Source organism: Apteryx mantelli, chromosome 4 (genome assembly GCF_036417845.1).
Source record: "Apteryx mantelli isolate bAptMan1 chromosome 4, bAptMan1.hap1, whole genome shotgun sequence".
NCBI classification, from domain to species: domain Eukaryota; kingdom Metazoa; phylum Chordata; class Aves; order Apterygiformes; family Apterygidae; genus Apteryx; species Apteryx mantelli.
The window spans coordinates 33,515,356-33,533,080 of record NC_089981.1 but is presented as its reverse complement, the minus strand read 5'-3'; the positions used below and the strand labels follow the sequence as shown (position 1 = coordinate 33,533,080).

The window sequence follows — 17,725 nt, the reverse complement described above, 5'->3', positions numbered from 1 at the left end:
AGCAGTGGAAATGTAGACTGGACATAAGGAGATATTTTTCTAATGATAAGCACTGGAAGAAGTTGCCTTGCAGACACAGGTTGGGACTATTGTAGAGTCTCCATCAGTGAAGATTTCTAAGGACAAGTTAGGTAAATATCTGTCAGAGATGATTTAGATATAGTTTATCTTGCCTTGGGGCAGGAAGATAGACTAGCTGACCTCTTGAGGTCCCTTTCATCCCTATCTTCTGTGATTCTTTAATACACATTAGTCATAGTGTATTAAATCCTAAACTAAGCAGGAATGTTACCAATTATTTCACTGCTCTCAAAATGCTTTTATAGAAATCCAGCAAGCTTGTACAGTATTTTTGCAAACGTGAAATTCTGAAGGAAGCATTCCTTTTTTGAGGAGCTAAGGCAAGGGGCTCTGAATTGTATAAATCTCACAATCCTGTCTGGGTCATTTCATTTAAGAAAGTTTAAGAAAGGGGAGGGAAAGGATATTATTTTGTTGTCACTACTATTTGGGAAGTGAATGCAATGCTTCTGACTTCTAAAGCTAACTTCAGTATATCATAGGCTGGTGAAAAATCCTGTTCTCATTAACTAAGCGATGATTTAAAAGAAAGTAATATTATAGTCGTAGTTAACCCTGCTAGTAGAAGTCAGCAATTTGCATTAGACCTAATCTTTGGTTGCCTGAAGGTCTCACTGAAGAGAGTTTGAGCTAACCTCTTTTACCCTATCTTCCAGTGACTAGGAACATGGATGTGGCTAGTTATCATCTGTCAACTGAGGAGATATAATTTCTTACACATAAGGTTCTCTGACTATGGTCTTAGATGAAATATCTGGTAGTGTAATGCTTATTACCTACAGAGCATTTTGAGACCTCTGTGATCTATTAGGCTGTCAGTAGCTCAAAAAAGTATTGATTGGAATGAACCTAGAAAATTGTTACAAATATGACTTGAGATTCAGAAAACCTCTGAAATACCATTTTTAAAAATTCAATTTGTTTATCAAAAGAAGATTGACAGAAAATGTGTTATGATCTATAAATCTCTGTTTAAAGAAAAATCATTTCTGGTAGTAGAAATTGTATCTTTAATGTGTCAGAAAGACATATAATAAAATCCAGTGACTGATAGCTGACATTATACAAAGCATTTTCAAAATAAGGATGCATTTTTAAGAAAGAGGATAGTTCATTATTGAAACAATTTACATAATAGGTTATGTATTATGGGATGTCTTTTAAAGATTTCATGACTTTCTAAAGGATATGCTTTGTAAGATATGTATCAATAAAGACATTTCTGAGTGAAATTTTCTCTTAAATCATGTAGGAGTGCAGACTGAAGCCACTGGTCTGTTTTAAATCAAAGGATATTACTAATACAGAGGTATAGGAGGAAGTGGATACTGATGGGTTTATCTAGTGTATAATTTCCCATGCCTAAATGGTATTGTTGCTGCTGGATGACACCATTTTATAGTATCTGAAATTGCAAAAAAATGCAGAATTAGAGAAAAAAAAAGAGAGAGAGGGAGATATGAAAACTTTCCCCTCTTCTCAAAATGCTTGCTCATTATTTTAGCTAAAATGATCCTTTCTACGTATTTGTAATGTAACAGAGCACAACATGCTGTAAGTTCAAGCTGATATAAATTGTTATAATCCTGTAACTGCAGCTATTGCACAGGCATCTGAAATTATGTAGTCACCATGGAAAGTGTACCTAATCCAACATACACATTCTACACTGAGGTTGTAAGCTATATGTTCTGCTTTGGCTAAGCTAGTACTTGTAAAGAAAGGTTTAGAAGTGTTGTCTTTTTTTGTTTATTTCTTCTGTTTCCATGATACAGACAGACTACCTTTAGGTGTTGTGAATGTTCCTCAAAGAAGGTACACTTAAGCTGTAACTGATTAGAAGCATCTAGGATTCACCTTGTTGACCAGCCTTCCTTTTCCCTTTATTTTTCAAATAGTGTTGTGACTAACTTTGGAGTTCTTAGATACCATTTTTCCTTCTTGCAGTTTGGAACAGTTCTCCGCCTCCACCCTTCTGTTGGTTGGGAAAGGATGGGGAACAAGAGGAGCAATGTTTTGCTCTCCTTTCCTTTCACAGCTTGGGGATGTAATGACAAAGAACAGATTGTGTGAATAAAGCAGAATATAAAAGAAAAGCAATGTAGCCCATTTTCCTGTACAACTTATGCTCTCCAGATGGAAATGGAGAGTTTTAGGAACATAAATTTTGTGACACTTTGAAAACAATGCTATATGTATTAATGAGCAGGGTCCTTTGTAGTAATGTTTTGTGGCATAGGAGCCATGTATTTGTGAAAAGGACCAAATCATCTGGGTGTTTCTAATTCTCTAACATCACATTAACAAACCTATTTTATTTAGCATGTTCTTCAGTGAGGTAACTGTCTCTGTAGCTCACATCTGTTGCGTGATAATTACAGTTCATTTTGCATTAATTTTTACAGTTAATTTTTACAGTAATTTTGCAGAATCTGAGATGGAGAGGCTTTGTTTGGACCAGAAACTCCCGAGCATATAGCTTCCTTATGGACTTGTAAAGAGAGGAAGTTCTTCAATTGACTGGTTAGACAGAACTAGGTTATTGACTGGCCTTTTGCTTTGCAATTACAGAAAGACCAGATCTGGAGGTCTTAGACATCATTTGTTCACCTTAAGTTTGGAGTAGTTCTTTCTTTTCTTTCCAGTGTGGTCGTGTGTGTGTGTGTGTTTTCTTTGGAGGAGGTAGACAAGGAGTATTATATCTGCTCTCCTTTCTGTAGTTCTGGTACCTAGCGGCTAAATTAGACTACAGGGCTCCCTTTTGGATAATCACTCAAGATGGGTGGAAGTTCATTGCCCTACGATAAACTTTAATTGAAAACAGATTGGGAAGTCTGTTTTCCTAAAGGAAGTAGTAAACATGAATGAGTGTTTCATGCCAGAAGAAGGCATCAACCTTCTCTTTCTTACCTCATTAATTTTTGTATTGGGGAAGGGTAGTTGTGTCCTACCCTAATGCTGGGACCAAGCTAACTGGGCTGTGGAGCTGACAGCAACTGTTTTTCAGTTGCTAGGATTCTGGTGCCCTTTTTGTTGCATTTGTAAAACTGGTACTTAACAGGAAGGCAAAAATATCCGCTGTGATAACTGTGCATCACAGAAGAGAGTTGCTTTCTGCCCCCTACTTTACTTCTGTCGTGGTTGTTCAGTTGTAGTTACCAATTACCAGTCCTTTTTTGAAAAAGGAATAAATTTATGTAGTATCTAGATTTACAGATAAATTTAGATAAAACAGGTTTAACTGTCTTTCCTAATGGGGTCTCCTTATACATAATAAGGCTATTTGTCATACCCTTGATAACCTAACCTTTGTTAAATGCTTAGAAACCATCAATAGGGAAGTCAGAGGCTCTGTTGTAACCAGGTTACCTCCTGCTTTATCCGTTACTAAATTGCTAAACAAAAAAAGGGTAAAGAAGGAATTGTTTAAACTCATTATCAGAATTAGTGTTTGGTAACAAAGACAAAAAAAGACTAGAAATTAGAAAATCAAAAATACCTTGTTTCCTTCCTTAAATATTATGACAAACATTGCCAGAAGAGTAATACAACTTGTTTTTAGCAACAGTGTTTCAGCAATATTTTTCATGTCCTTATTTACGTAGCGTGGTTCAAATTCAAGTAAACCATTAATATTTTAGCCAGAAGCCAAAGAGTATCTTTTCTTACATTCAAAAGCAATCTATAGGCATTACATTAAGGTTTTTTCTTGAACTCTTCCATTGCTTCAAATCTTCTTCTAATAGGTTAATTTAAGAAATGTTCTCTTCTTAATTTTGGGACTCTCTAATTCTGATAAAGGTTTAAGTATTTTATTCTTTTATCCATTTTTAAAAGCAATTTAGTAACAAATCAGGAGTTAGCAAGTATCATGGTTGAAATGTGTTCTCTGACTTCCCTATGGATAGCACTGTAATACTTATGAGCAAAATAAGTGGGTAGATCCTTTCTTGAAAACAGACTGTTCCTTTCCAGTTACATTATGAATTACAACTATAATTCTTTATATTCATACACAAAATTGAAAATCTACATTGTGGTGACAAAAGCCACAGTTGTCTTGTATTGTTTTGCATACTGTGTTCCTAGATGTGGCTACAAGTTGCAAATGCCTTCCTAATATTGGTGAGTAGTAGTTTCTATCTTTTCCGAAAGGATAAAGGAATATCCAAAAAGGTACACTAATGCTTCTGGTTATTTTGAAGTGCTGCTGAGCATTGAGGATTGTGTGTGTTGCCAGTATGTGAAGTCAATGACATGGAGGGGTGAAAGATTTTGGTTAGCATGGAGGCTAAAGCCCATTTTTCCCCCCGTCGCCCCAAATCAACAACTTCAAGATAGTACAGATATAATATTTAAAACAACTATTTCCTTTCTGTTTGCGATGCTCTTTTTTTTTTTTTTTGTATAGCAGTGCAAGCTTTATGCATCGTGTGTCATATTGAGATATATATTGCCAGGTATTTCCATCTATGAATTTCATAGGTAGTATTAAAATATTAAGGTACCTGAGTTTAACCAGTAACCTTCTAAGGGATGAAAACAAATAAAACAAATAGATTGAGTTTCATTTTGAGCTCTTCCATCTATTTATATTTGAGAACATTTCATCTGTTAATGTTTTCTGACATTGAGCATTTCAAATCTTGAAATTATTATGAATATATAACTATTTTGATTTTGTTATAGACTTTGCTGACTTAAATACATCTTTGGGGGAGGAGTTGATACTGTTTTCTTATATAAATGTAGAATTCTAAGTTAAAGCAATGGTGTAAAAGACAGATGTTTGTAACTCTTAAATGCTTCCCAGAAAATTTGTTTTCTCTCCTGTACAAAATTATGAAGCAAGCTTAATTGTATTTATTCAGGTGTGCATTAGTAAAATACCTTAAAATAACATTTTTGGCTTATGCTAAAGTACAGGAATAGTCTCATTACTGTTATCAGACAAGATATATGAAATGACTGCAGCAACTAAGAATAATTTTAGAGGTAAAATCTTCAAAAGAGCCTGTCATATTTTCAAGACATACATGAGTCCACAACATTGATGGTAATTAGTGAGGCCAGAAGAAAATGCTGAAGATAGGAAATATAGAAGGGCTTCTTAAACTTTTGGCTGCAGTGAGAAACTTGCATCATGTCAAGATCCTCAAGTCAGTGTGCTTTATGGGATTTTAGAAACTAGTATGACTCTTCTGAAAGTAGACAGCTGGCTTAAAGTAAAGACTGGGACTTACTGTTTAGTATACGTTGTCCGGTTGAGCGGAGAGCATGGCTGGGATGGGTATCCGAACTGCACTAGAAGTGCAGGAATTGGTGCATTACATTCTAAGACCTCGAGGAGAGGGTTTGCTGGATTTTCAATTTATTTTAAATCTGTCTAAATGCTTTTTTAGGTACCAGTGTGCTTTTTAAAAAATTTCATGAGATATTTTCTAGATAATATATAAAAATTAGCTATACCTCACAGTTCTGCTGTCATGCAAATAAAGCAGCATGAATACCTATAGTGTATGGATACAAAATGGAATTGTAGTGTACTAGAATGTATTTTAAGCTCTGTAATGATAAGAAAAAAAGTATTAATAAAATAAAGGAAAATATGCTAAATGAATTTTTTAATCTTAAATGGAGCGATTAGCTGGTTTTATTCTTCAGTCCCTGATTATAGCAGATGTATGTAGGAAAATTGTAAATAATAGAAAATTGACTGTGTTCATCAGGGCATTGGCTAGGTGTACTTGGAATAACAGTTGGGTAACTGTGTCAATTATAGATGATTAATACTGTGTAGTTGTTTCATCTTTAAGTTGCTACACTAAATCATTACTTTTCTCAAAGTAATGAAGCCTGACATAATTATCTTAATCTCTAGAGGTTTTACCTTTCACAAAATGTCTGGGCACTGAACTAGTTAACATCACAACTGCTTTTAATATCTACTTTGTTCAACGAGGGTTTTTTTTTCCCCTTCTATGACACTTTCTTCAATACAACCCTTTCAGACAGAAAGCTGCATCTGTTTAATTTGTTTATTCTTAATTCAGCTATTAGAGACGTATAGGAGAGTATTAAAATGTGTTATTAAACTTTTTCTTCTTACCACCAGTAATATGAACTGTGGTTATGCAAGGCTGCTTCAGTCCATTCAGAAGATCATTTTTCAGGAAGGATTTGATGGCTCTCATCCCCAGGTACTGGACACCTTCATACTCTTCTATAACCCTGTAACTAGTGTTGTTTTCACAGTTCTCTGGGGTGGCACATGAAGGTCTTGGACAAATTAACAAGGAACAAGCTGTTTCTAAGCACTGCTAAAGTAAACAAGAAAAGTAAATAGAGAGTGGGGTTCATATGTTAATGTGCATTTGGAGCTTTTACGTATTTTTTAACAGATATGCAGGGGAAATGAGAAAGAACTGTAAGACAACATTATAAAAATGCATACTCTGTGCAATTAGTGAATAAACTGGCTTGCCAAATATAATGAAATCAGGCAAAACACGTTTTCCCCTAAAGGTATTTTTTTCAAATCATTGTTATAGCAATAATGTGCTCAAGACTCTTGAGATTAAACATTTAATCCTAAGCATTCAGATTTTTTTCAATGTTGTGATAGCTGGAGTGAATTTTTTAATGAATTAAATGGTGTGCATCTTTATGTAGCAAGTACTGAAACGCAGTTAAAAAAAATAAAAATGTTATTTCAACTTACATATCAAAGTGGCTTACCAGACTTTTAAGGATCTCTTTAATATTCGTAAACCATAGAGTCGGTAATAAAAACATTTTAAGTGTGAAAAGGTAGGATGAAAATCTTTTTCTAAGTTGAGCTGTGCTCAATCTGTTATTCTTTCTCATATTCAATAGTATGTGACTCCTTTGGAGTTTATCTAAATAAAAAAAAAATCATGCATATTGATGCTTAATTGATAGGTAATTATCCTTATTGTAGAAATGTTACGCCAGAGCTTAATTAGTATAGGTCCTGGAGAACGTCAAACACTATAACAAAGATCGTATGCTATTAGTAGCTGAATATCTGAAAAATCATTTTTGTGGGGAAGATAACGCTAGAGTGTATGCTTTCCTGTCCAACAGTGTATCTCAGAAAGTTTCCCTGCACAGAACGCTTATGTATAAATGGAGGTTATTTTTGCTGAGTTTCTGGTCCCTGCTGAGACCAGTGGGCAAGCTTGTCCCCCCTTTGGTGGCAGGGCCAGTCTGGAGAAGTGAGCTGGTGCCTGACAGGTGCTGCTGCCCTCTCCCACGCTGCAGTAACCGTGGCAATAGGCATGTCCCCACGGCTGCCGCTCGCTCCTGCGGCACCGCACCGCGACAGGCCCTGGGTGAGGGGAGCGGGAACGGGCGCCCTGCGAACCCGCAGCCAGCAAATCACCTGCTACTGCCGGCCCTGTTTGCCTTGCGAGGCAGAGCTGACGGGGAAGTGGCACCTTGGAACATGCCCGAGATGTTTCTTTGTATGTAAGACGAAATAAAGATTGGTCGAATCTAACATTATTGGTGTTTTGCTGCAAACAAGGAAAAAATAAGCATCATGGATAGTTATTTTCTGTAACTGTTCATTGTTGCAAAACATCTTATTAGTGTCAATAAAGCAAAACCAGAACTTTAACACAGACAAATTTAAAAGTATACATTTGCTAGAAATTATACTAAATGAAGTAGATGAGTTTTTGAGGTGAAACTTCAAGTTTGAAAAAGAGCTCTTTTGCAAGTCAGCTTATCTATCTAGAGAGCCATGAGACCTTGCACAGTTGTCTCTGTTTAAAGGAAGATGATGCACATGATTTCCTGGAGTGATATCGGGGGGGGGGGTTGTTTTGTTTTGTTTTGTTTTGTTTTAGGATTTCTCTTCTCCCCATGCATCATCTGACTTCAAATACTCAAATTTTGTACATTTAAAAGTTGTATATAATACAGAACTCTTAAAAATTATGTCCAGAGCTGAATGTAATTACGGCCCAGAATATGCTTTGGATCTCTTTATCTCCCAAATCTATGGGAAATTCGTCTCTCTCTGTGCTCCCATACCTCCTTCTATTCCCAGAGCTTGCAAAGTCCTTCGGGAGTAACCAAATAGAAAGTTAGTAGACTATAGACCAGCCTTCATCCTTCTGGACCTGTCTCCTTTCCTATAGGTAATAAAAACGCAAGCTTCTGAGAAGTTTGTGCATGTATGCTCTTCCATCCGAAATAATCCCCTCCCCTTGGAGGGGGCATATTGGCAGTGGCTTTCATGAAGCTGGGAGAAAACTACAAGGGCCAAATGGTAGCAGGGAGGTACCGATCTTTCAGGAGATTTACTTACTGACTTTAAGTAGATCACTAATGGCCACCTGTGAGCGGCAGAAGCTGATGCCATTCAGGCTTCATTTTTCGTACTGCGAAGTACAAACCTTGGAGAATTACTAGACTCTGCTGTTTGTTGCTTGTTGGGTCTGGATTCAAAGGAAAAGTTTAGCCTGGTTGATAAAAACCTTTGGACATTTTGGCTACTTTCACATCAGCACAAAACGATACTTAGACTTACGACTCCTTTTTCTTGGCTCCTCTTTATGTAATACCAGTATTTTAAGAGGAGTCTGGAGGAAAGTGATTAGAGCGTGACTCAGCCCAGCTGCTGGTGGGTTCTACCGAGGTGGGGAAATGAGTGAAAGCTACCATTACAGGCTTAGTGGACCTCTGATAAAACAGTCAGGCATCTCTGGTGCCAGATATGTTTGGTTAACGTTAGTGTTTTATAGGATCTTCCACCATCTGTTGTTGCCATCCTAGATAAATATTTTTTGACTGTCCTCCATGGCATTGTGGTCCTTGAGACAGTAATTCATGTTTTTGGTATTCGGCTGAGCCCTACAAAATAGTTTGGTTGAAGTTAACCAAAGCAGTAACCTATTTGTTGGCACTGACTTGAACAACTTTGCCAAGAGCTATTTGGAAATTCAGGGCCTGAATCACCTATAACTTACAAATGCAAGCTTCACTTTTACATCATTTTTAAAACCTCCCATTAACTATCTGCTGCTCAGTCCTTTAGTTTCAGTCTCTTAAAAGTTGAGCTCCTTTATAATTTGAGCACAGTTTTAAGTTGGGAATAGTGCCTGTTTTTTCAGAATTATTTTATTTTTTTGCATTTGACTTTTTTTAATTCTTCATAATCATAATCCTTGCAGCCAAAGCAATCCTTGTTACAAAAATTACAGGAAAAGGGTAAAAAAGAAAATCATTAATCCAAAATAATATGAGTGTAAAAGACCAAGTAATGCAGCATATTTAAAATTGTTATCCTGCTCTCTTCTGCAGGCTTGTTGTTACAGAATATTAGACTTCTGCTGTTCTTATATTTGAGTTATGGAATAAACAGTTTGTCAGGGCCCTGAGGGCGCTAATAGGCCTGAATGGCCCTGACACAGTTATCCTCATGGAAATTCTGTTACTGACTGAAACAAACAACAGTACTTCTGATACTGACATAGCTTTATATTTCACAGCTCTTTGTTTGATGAATATTATACTGTGAAACAAGCATCTCTCATCCTTCTATCCAGCGAGAGCTGATTTTATGATACAGTTTTGTCTCTGTGTTTGTAAATTGTTCTTCCTGATGTCCTTTGTGAGAAAAAATATTTTTCTCCTTACAAAAGTTTAAAGAAACTTAGTTCAGAGAGTACCTATGTTCAGTTTATGTATGCTTGCTCTGAAACTAGGAAATACTGGCACATTTTATCTGTACTATATAGTGGGTAGTCAATCCACTATATCTGCATAAAATAATTTTTTTCAGCTCCTGTTTCTTGTAGCATTGTTTAAACAGACACCCATAAATCCTTAAATCCATAAATCATTAAATCTACTCTGATTAGAAGTCAATAAAGGATACTAGAATAGATTCCACTTTTCCAGTTAAAGCTCTACAACATCGTGGCCTAGCTAATACCAGACAGACAAGTCAGATTTTGTCATATTTTCCTGTACTGTTATCTTGATGTTTATACTGTATTGCAAAAAGTTAATTTCACATATGTAAAGCCTGTAAAGCCTAGGAGAATAAAGAATGGCCAGAACTAAAACATATATTGCTTTCAGAAAGATTGTAAAAGAACTGGCAGATCAGTTCACTGTGTAAGCCATGAGAGCTGGATAAACAGAGAAGCATGGGGTACTGAGTTGCACAACTGAGGCTCTGTCTACCCAGTACGGACAAGGAAGTCTTTACAAGAGCGGCATCTTGCCTTGTCAGAACCTTTCCTCCGGCCTTGCAGAGCAGCTGTGTGATGTGTTGTGCTTGATAGCTGCTCTTCATTCCAGCTGCAATTCAGCATGGTGGAAATGGGTATCTGTAGTTTATCAAAGCACTTCATTGTAATGAAAAGTACCATATAAATGTGAGTTGCTATTTATGTAAGCTAGTATTTTATATAGAAAATTTAGATAAATATTCAGGCAGAAGATGTTGAAGAGATCAACTGACGTCTTTCATTTCAGTGAAAAAAAAGCCTAATGCAAAATTAAGAGAATATTTGCTTTGGGTATAACTTAGGAAGCATCTGGGAATGCATTTATTTGTGTGGGTGCAAAGCATATTAACAAACATTTTCCTCTAGTGACCACGCAAAATAATTTTTTTATCTAGCACCTTTTGTCCTTTCCAGCTCATTGCTGTGCAAAAAGTGAATTTTAGCTTTATTTTCTCATATAACTTCAGCATGTAAATTGGAAATCTGAAAGTCACATTTGCCGTAAAGAATTGTACTTGCTAGTTCTGCATGTAAGTAGTTAGACCATGCCAACCCTACAAAGTACAACTATCCTAGCTCATCGCAGCTCTCCTTGCTTTATATCACTGTGCCAGCAGAAGCGCTGGTGTGGTCGCAGCTGTGCCAGCAAAAGAGAGCTTTTGTCAGCTTAGTTTTTGTCATTTAGTGAGATGGTTTAACTGTGCTGAGAAAAACTTCCTTTTATTGGTTTTGCAGTCAGAGCAATACAGGCAAACTGCGGATACTCTGTAGTATGGACTGATGGCCTAAGACTGATGTAAGGCAAGAAAAAAAAGTCAGGGAAAATGTCTTCCCCTGTATTTGCCTTTTTTCACCATTTGTAAGTAACTGATCTTTCTCTTGCAAAAGTACAACTGCAATGTACTTTTAACATAAACATTCAGTAAAAAGAATGTTTACCCTTTGACTCTTGGAATATTTAAGAAATAGTGTTGCACACATGAATTATGCGAGAAGTGCTCTTTTATCTGGCCATTATTTTAAATTTTAACCCTGAACCCTAAGAAAGTATTGATCACCTTCTACAAGAAGTCTTTCAACAAGAGTACTTACCATTTTTCTCTCAGCTGTTGATAGCAAATATACTTAAAATCTTTCTAGATCACCAGGAAAGATCATACCAAATTAGTAGAAATGAGATTTATGATCATGAAAGATGACACTTGAGTGTGCATAAACAAATTACAACTCTGGCTTCATAGTCTGCCGCATCAGAACTGGGACTTTATCTTAGGCGCTGTTGTGTTGGATGGTGTTCTGACAGCGTAGCACAGGGCAGCGCACAGTCTTTAGATAGGTAATATAAGGCCATTTAGGATTTTACATGCTAAAAGAGCTTAAATTCTAGTACCCCGTAGTGAACTAATGCAGATTCAGAAATACTGGTATCAAGGACTTTCCTTTGGAAACAGTCTGCCAGTCAATGTCTTCATGAGAGTTGTTTCTTGATTGCTGTGGATAAACCTTTGTTCATTAGGTGATAGGAGTTGACAGGAATTTACTTGATAAACAGATTTTTATGGGGGCTTCTAAAGCAGTGACGTGGTCATGCGTCAGTGAGGAAGGCCACCAACCGTGGTCATTTAGTAGTAGTAGGAAGAGTGAAAGGGAAGTGAACAGGTAGAAAGGTCAGGGTATAAAAGTGCACAGTGAGAAAGTTAAAAATACAGGGAAGAGTTATAGTTGTGTTTGTATTACTCTCAGGCCCTTCCAACCTTAAATATTTTGGGGAGAAAAGATTCTTTTACATGTTTTTTAAGGCAGTGATGGAGAAGGGAGAGGACATGAAAAATCATAATTTTTCCTTGTATTTTCAGTTAAAATGTATTTACACTTAATTGGTTAGTTTTCTAAAATGCAAATTAGTTTGCCTTATTTCCATGCTATCTATTGCACTTGCTAATCTAGCATAGCATGTTACCCAGTCAGTGGAAAATATCCCATTGCAGTTGTAATTTTTATCAAGATTCTCTGAGATTAAGCTATGATAATTTATTTAATTATTATGGATCTGAATTCTATAAATTGGAGGGGGTTTTAAATGATATATTACGTAAGGTTTTTCTCTTGATGTTTGAAAAATAACAAGTGGCTGTTTTGCTTTTCTTTCAATAGAAAAAACAAAAAAATATTTTGCGGATAGGAATTCAGAGTCTGGGTGCCATGTTGTGGGGTGATGACATTTGTAGCACTGATAATCCCGAAGACAGTCACAGTCTTACGAAATTTCTCTATGTTCTCCGTGGCCTCCTCAGAAAATCTTTGTCAGCCTGCCTCATCACAGTGCCTGCTCATCTTATCCAGGTAGGAATGCTGTCTTTGCTGTATTTCATAGTTTGCGCTACGTGAGTTAACAAAAGCTCATAAAGATGGTAAGAAAATAAATCCAATTTTTGGCATTCTGAAAACTTTTTTTGTTCTAAGGGTAAAGGTAAAACATAACTTCTCTGTATTCTTTCTATACTTTTGTGGGACTGTCTTGTGCTGCAAAATCTAGCAGGACCTAAGCTTAAAACCATTTGAAATACAGTTGTTCCTTCTGTGGGTCTTAGTCTGTTTTAAAAGAGATTAAAATTTCAGAAACTATTAAAAAAAAAAAGAGAGAGAATCCTTTTCTGATTCTTTTTTTAAACAGCCAACATCCCTACCCACTTTTCCACTGGCTTCAGAATGCAGTTTGGGTCTCGATAGAAGACATTTTTGTCCCCTGACTTAAATTGTCGCGTTCATCATGATAATGACTAATCTTGTCTTTAAAGCCAGGAACTGAGAGATATACATTTACGCTTTAATTCAGACGTGCCTCTTTGTTGAGACCAGGGATAAATCAATTATGGTATGAGAGTAATTTTCCCAACTGTAAAATCAAAAGCTGCTAACAACAGCTTTCCTGAGAGTATATAAAGTCTAAAATTTGTCTTTTGGAAATCAACTTTTTTAGTAAAAGGAAAAATGTAAATACTCTTTTCTCTGCAAGTGGTAATGTGACTTATAAAAGCAAAATTATTAGTCGAAATGAACAGAGAACCTATGATTTTAGGTATTGATTTGATTACAATAAAAAAGTATTGGATGAAACCTCATTATGCAAAATCTTTTCATAGTGGATGAGAGTCTTTCGTCATCCTCACATATATATTGCATTTTGTAAAGGTGTTTGAATATCTGCAAATGTTATTTATCTAGATACCTGACTCCCTTATTACTTCTAAAATACAGAGAGGAACTTGATTTTCTTATTTCACCATTGGGATCCAAAGTATGAATATTCCTTTTGAAAATATCTTTCAGTGCAAACTTCAGTCTCCTTACTTAACTTTTTTTAATATAAGCTGACATTATTCCTTCAGAAAGGTTGATAGCAAAATTTAATGCAATTAATATAACTCGTGAATGTAAAACTAGCTTGCACCTTTTTGCAGATTGGAATTACCAGTTTCTAACTGGAATGTACAGTCTGTTTCACTGTATTCTTATTGGTAAACTATGTCAGTAAAAGAGATGATCATATTTTAGAGACGAACCCTAGAAGTATCTCTGGAGCAGATTTCTAGGAAAAAATAGACTAAAGGATAAAGTTTTGTTTCTCTTAAACTTATTTGGAAAGTTGTTTTTGTTTTTATCAATTCCATATAAATCAATTCTGATGGAATTAGGATTGAAATTAAATCTCTTTTTTTTAATATAACTTTTATTTTTGAATTTTAGCAGAATTGTTCTACAGTAAGTGCTAGAATATTCTGAAGAAAAAAAAGAAACATTATTTCCAGAATCTTTGCTTAGCGACATTGAACAAATGAGAGCATTAAATATTTTGTTGAAATTGTTATACTTCATGTATCCTTATTTAAACACTAAGCTATGGCGAGAACTGTCATTAGGAGGAGCAAAGCTGCTCGAGGGTTCCTTATAGCCCACATTACTCAGTTCCCAGAGCCCTGCTGTGTAGTTGTTCCACTCTCCAAGAAGCCTGTTAAAGAGCCCCTGAGAGCATGTGTACAGCCCTCCATGTTAATAGTTAATTGGTGAGGATGGCAAGATGAGAGGACAGCCGAACATGTGGTCTCTCAGGCTCAAGCCGTAGACAGACCTTTAGTTATAATAACAGCAGCTGCTCACATTCTCACAACCCAGCTACTCACCATTCTGTTGCTGAGGTTTCTTACTGGATTAAAAAAGTAAAGAAAATATCTTTTCTTTACAAGAGAATGAGAGGAGGGGTTTTGTTGTTTTTTTTCCAAGTGCATTTCTGCATACGTATTTATTTTGATCGAAGTAAGGTCTAGCATATGCTTTCTCTGTTGAACCTTAAAGTCAATAAGGACACTGAAGGCATAGAAAATGCGCTCTATTTTTCTGAAAGTGTAGTAAATTTCACATTTATTCCCTGAACAAATATTTCTATATCTGCTACATTATCTTTTGCTTCCTAACTGTTTTAATTAGTTGGTCTGCAAGCAAAATCTTCATATGGATAATTTCCATGAAAGTAAACTTAAAATAACTTCAAAACCCAAATGTAATCAAGGTTTTATGTCTACACGATGAGCATAAATGCACAAAAATACGTGCTTCGTCTTGAAAAAAATGGACTTTTAGTAGTGACTTATACCATATCTTGTTTCTGACAGCCACCAGTGCTAGTTACCTCAGTGAAGAAGGAATAAAACTCACAGTTGACAGTACTGATTTTCAGTAGGGACAATACCTTTGCAATGCAGACTTATCTGTAATTTCCAACCCAATGACTTATCTGTAGCATGAATTACATTCTTATATGAATAATATCTATATATATGTATCCAGTCTCAGACTATAGATGTATATGTACACATACACACACACACACACACACATATATAAATCTTAAACTATCAATAGATACAGATTGTTTGAGAATGGATTCTTTTATATTTTTTGCCAAACATTTTTCGTGTTGTACTGGGACAGTGAGTTCCACAAATTAAATCTGCATGGTTTAATCCTTTTTCAGAATGTTTTATTTTGCCTTAGATTTCATAAATTATATCTTTGTTCTTGGATGATGAGGCATTAAGTTGGGTTCCTCAGTTTATCTTCTCTGCATCCTGATCGTTTTTATATATTTTTTTCTCATGCTGCCTCCTTAATCTATTTTTAAACAGTCACAGTTTTTTTTCAATCAGACTTCATTTTGTTGCAGTAAGGTAATAAACTAATGTCATGACAGTTTGCTCATATTTCCCACGTTCTAATGTATGCTTTGTCTCTTTGATCACTACTCAACACTGAACAGTGATTTTGTTCTTGATGCTTTTCTCTCTGTGGTACATATCCACCAATGTGTTGGAATAGCTCTAATATTATTCCAGCTATTCATTGTCTTGGATTTAATAACTTTGAATTGCATCTATCAGAATATGATGCTCATTCACCCAGTTTGATGGGACCCTGAATGTCTTCATAATCTTCTCTAAGGCTGTATGTTGGTTAAGATACAAGACACAAATTTATAAAGAATCTGGTTGTGTACAGAGTTTTTTCAGAATAATTTAAAGAAATTGTAGTCCACTAAAGGACACATTCTTTGTATTTTATTGATGAAACTTCTAGTGTAAACTGTGCACGGGGGAAAAAAATTCTCTTTTCTCAACTGAAATAAAACCAGGAATGTATTATCCTGGAAGAGGATTTCAAGGATTTCACTGTAAACTTATCCAATTATAAATTTTACACACATGATGTGTGACAAGTTTTACTTGATTGATATTTTCTACTGATTGAACGTACTCTTATCTTACCCTGTCTGTCAGGTAATAAATATTGAGATACTTATGAATGTGATTAAAATAGTTGATGGAAGGTTATTTTTCAAGTCTTTCTACCGCCTCTTGAAAATGCATTGTGCCTATAAAATGAGATTGTGCATTTAAAAAGGGAAAAATACTTTCATTTTTTAAAACAAGCATTGATCAAGGAGGGCAAAATGACAACGGATTTGTTTTGTTGTTACACTTTACGAATTTAACAAATGTTATAAAAACAAATAAGAGTTCTTTTTCTATATTTTGATAATCTGTTCATTTTAATACCCAATTGAAAAAAAGTTTTTGTGCTATAGCATGTGACCTAAAGGACTTTAATATCACTGTTGGATATTTGCAAAAGCACCAAATTAGAATTTAAAATATTTTCCATTGTTTTTTCTTTTGTTTTTCTTTAAGTACTAAAAATTACTTAGTTACTTTATCATACTTACAATATGTACAATAAGAACATTTATTTTTATTGAAGGGAAGTACATCTCCTTTATTAAAACCATCCTTTATTTTGAACATGAAGCTGTATTACTGGTAAGGACTAACAACCGTATTTGTCAGCATGTACCAAGGGAAATTAATTGACTAATGAAAAGTCAGTATGAATAAGCCTAGTTGCAGTACTTCTCCTCAGAGTCTGAAGTTCTGTTTAGCAAGATACTTTCATTATTTCATCCAATATGTTTAAAAATTAATTTTCTACAATATTAGTGTTTTGATGCTCTGAATTCACTGAAGTGTATGAGTTACTGTATGTTTCAGTGTAGAAAAACTCAGAAACAAACCTTTTCACATCCTTAGCCTTTTGTGTTCACACTGAGTAATTTAGCGACTAAACTTGAAGTCAAGCTATTGAGTGCTTTAAAATCCATTGCTCATATAGGATGATGAGATGTGAACTCCTATAGCTTGTGAATTTCTCACAGTTTGAAATCTCTATTCCTTCGACAAGAGCTAAGAATAATTGCATGCCTTAGAACTCTAACTTCTCAGCGTTCACAAGTGTAAAATACTGAATAACTTTCAGATGTATTTGATGATATAGCCATTATATACAAATTTGTATCGAGATCAAATGTCATGTAGTTTATCATAGTTAAGGAAGCTTTTGAAATCCTCTGCAAAATAGAAACTATGAAGATGAAATTGTCCTTATGTTTTCTATATTGGGATTTTCTGCTTGCTTTTTAATATCACATACACAATCACACATGAAAAATCTTCTAGCTTAACAACCATACAAAGAACTACTGAGAGTCATGAGTTTCTGACAGTGCAGAGAAGTATACAATTTAAAATGTAAATTGTGTGACAGTAAATAATTTTGTTTTCAATTTCTATTATTATGGACAATATTTGCTAATCAAGTTGCAGGAGAAATAGAAATATTTTACTGTTTAATAAAACAAGTTTGTAGTTGCTAACAGGCTGTATTCTGGCCCTACCATTTCTGATTTGGTAACAACTACCCATTTCAAAAACAAATACAATGTACATGCGAAACATCTTTTTACATCCATATAGTAATTGGCCTTCAAT

The 17,725-nt window shown here is 35.2% G+C and overlaps 1 protein-coding gene across 1 annotated transcript in view; it reads left to right on the top strand.

The window, feature by feature from the left end:
* ELP4 (elongator acetyltransferase complex subunit 4) overlaps positions 1 to 17,725 on the top strand; it is a 157,886-nt gene that overhangs the window by 44,941 nt on the left and 95,220 nt on the right. Inside the window, exons 6-7 of the mRNA XM_067295349.1 lie at positions 6,197 to 6,281; positions 12,504 to 12,692. Coding sequence (XP_067151450.1) covers positions 6,197 to 6,281; positions 12,504 to 12,692 — 274 coding nt within the window. The remainder of the gene's footprint in view (positions 1 to 6,196; positions 6,282 to 12,503; positions 12,693 to 17,725) is intronic.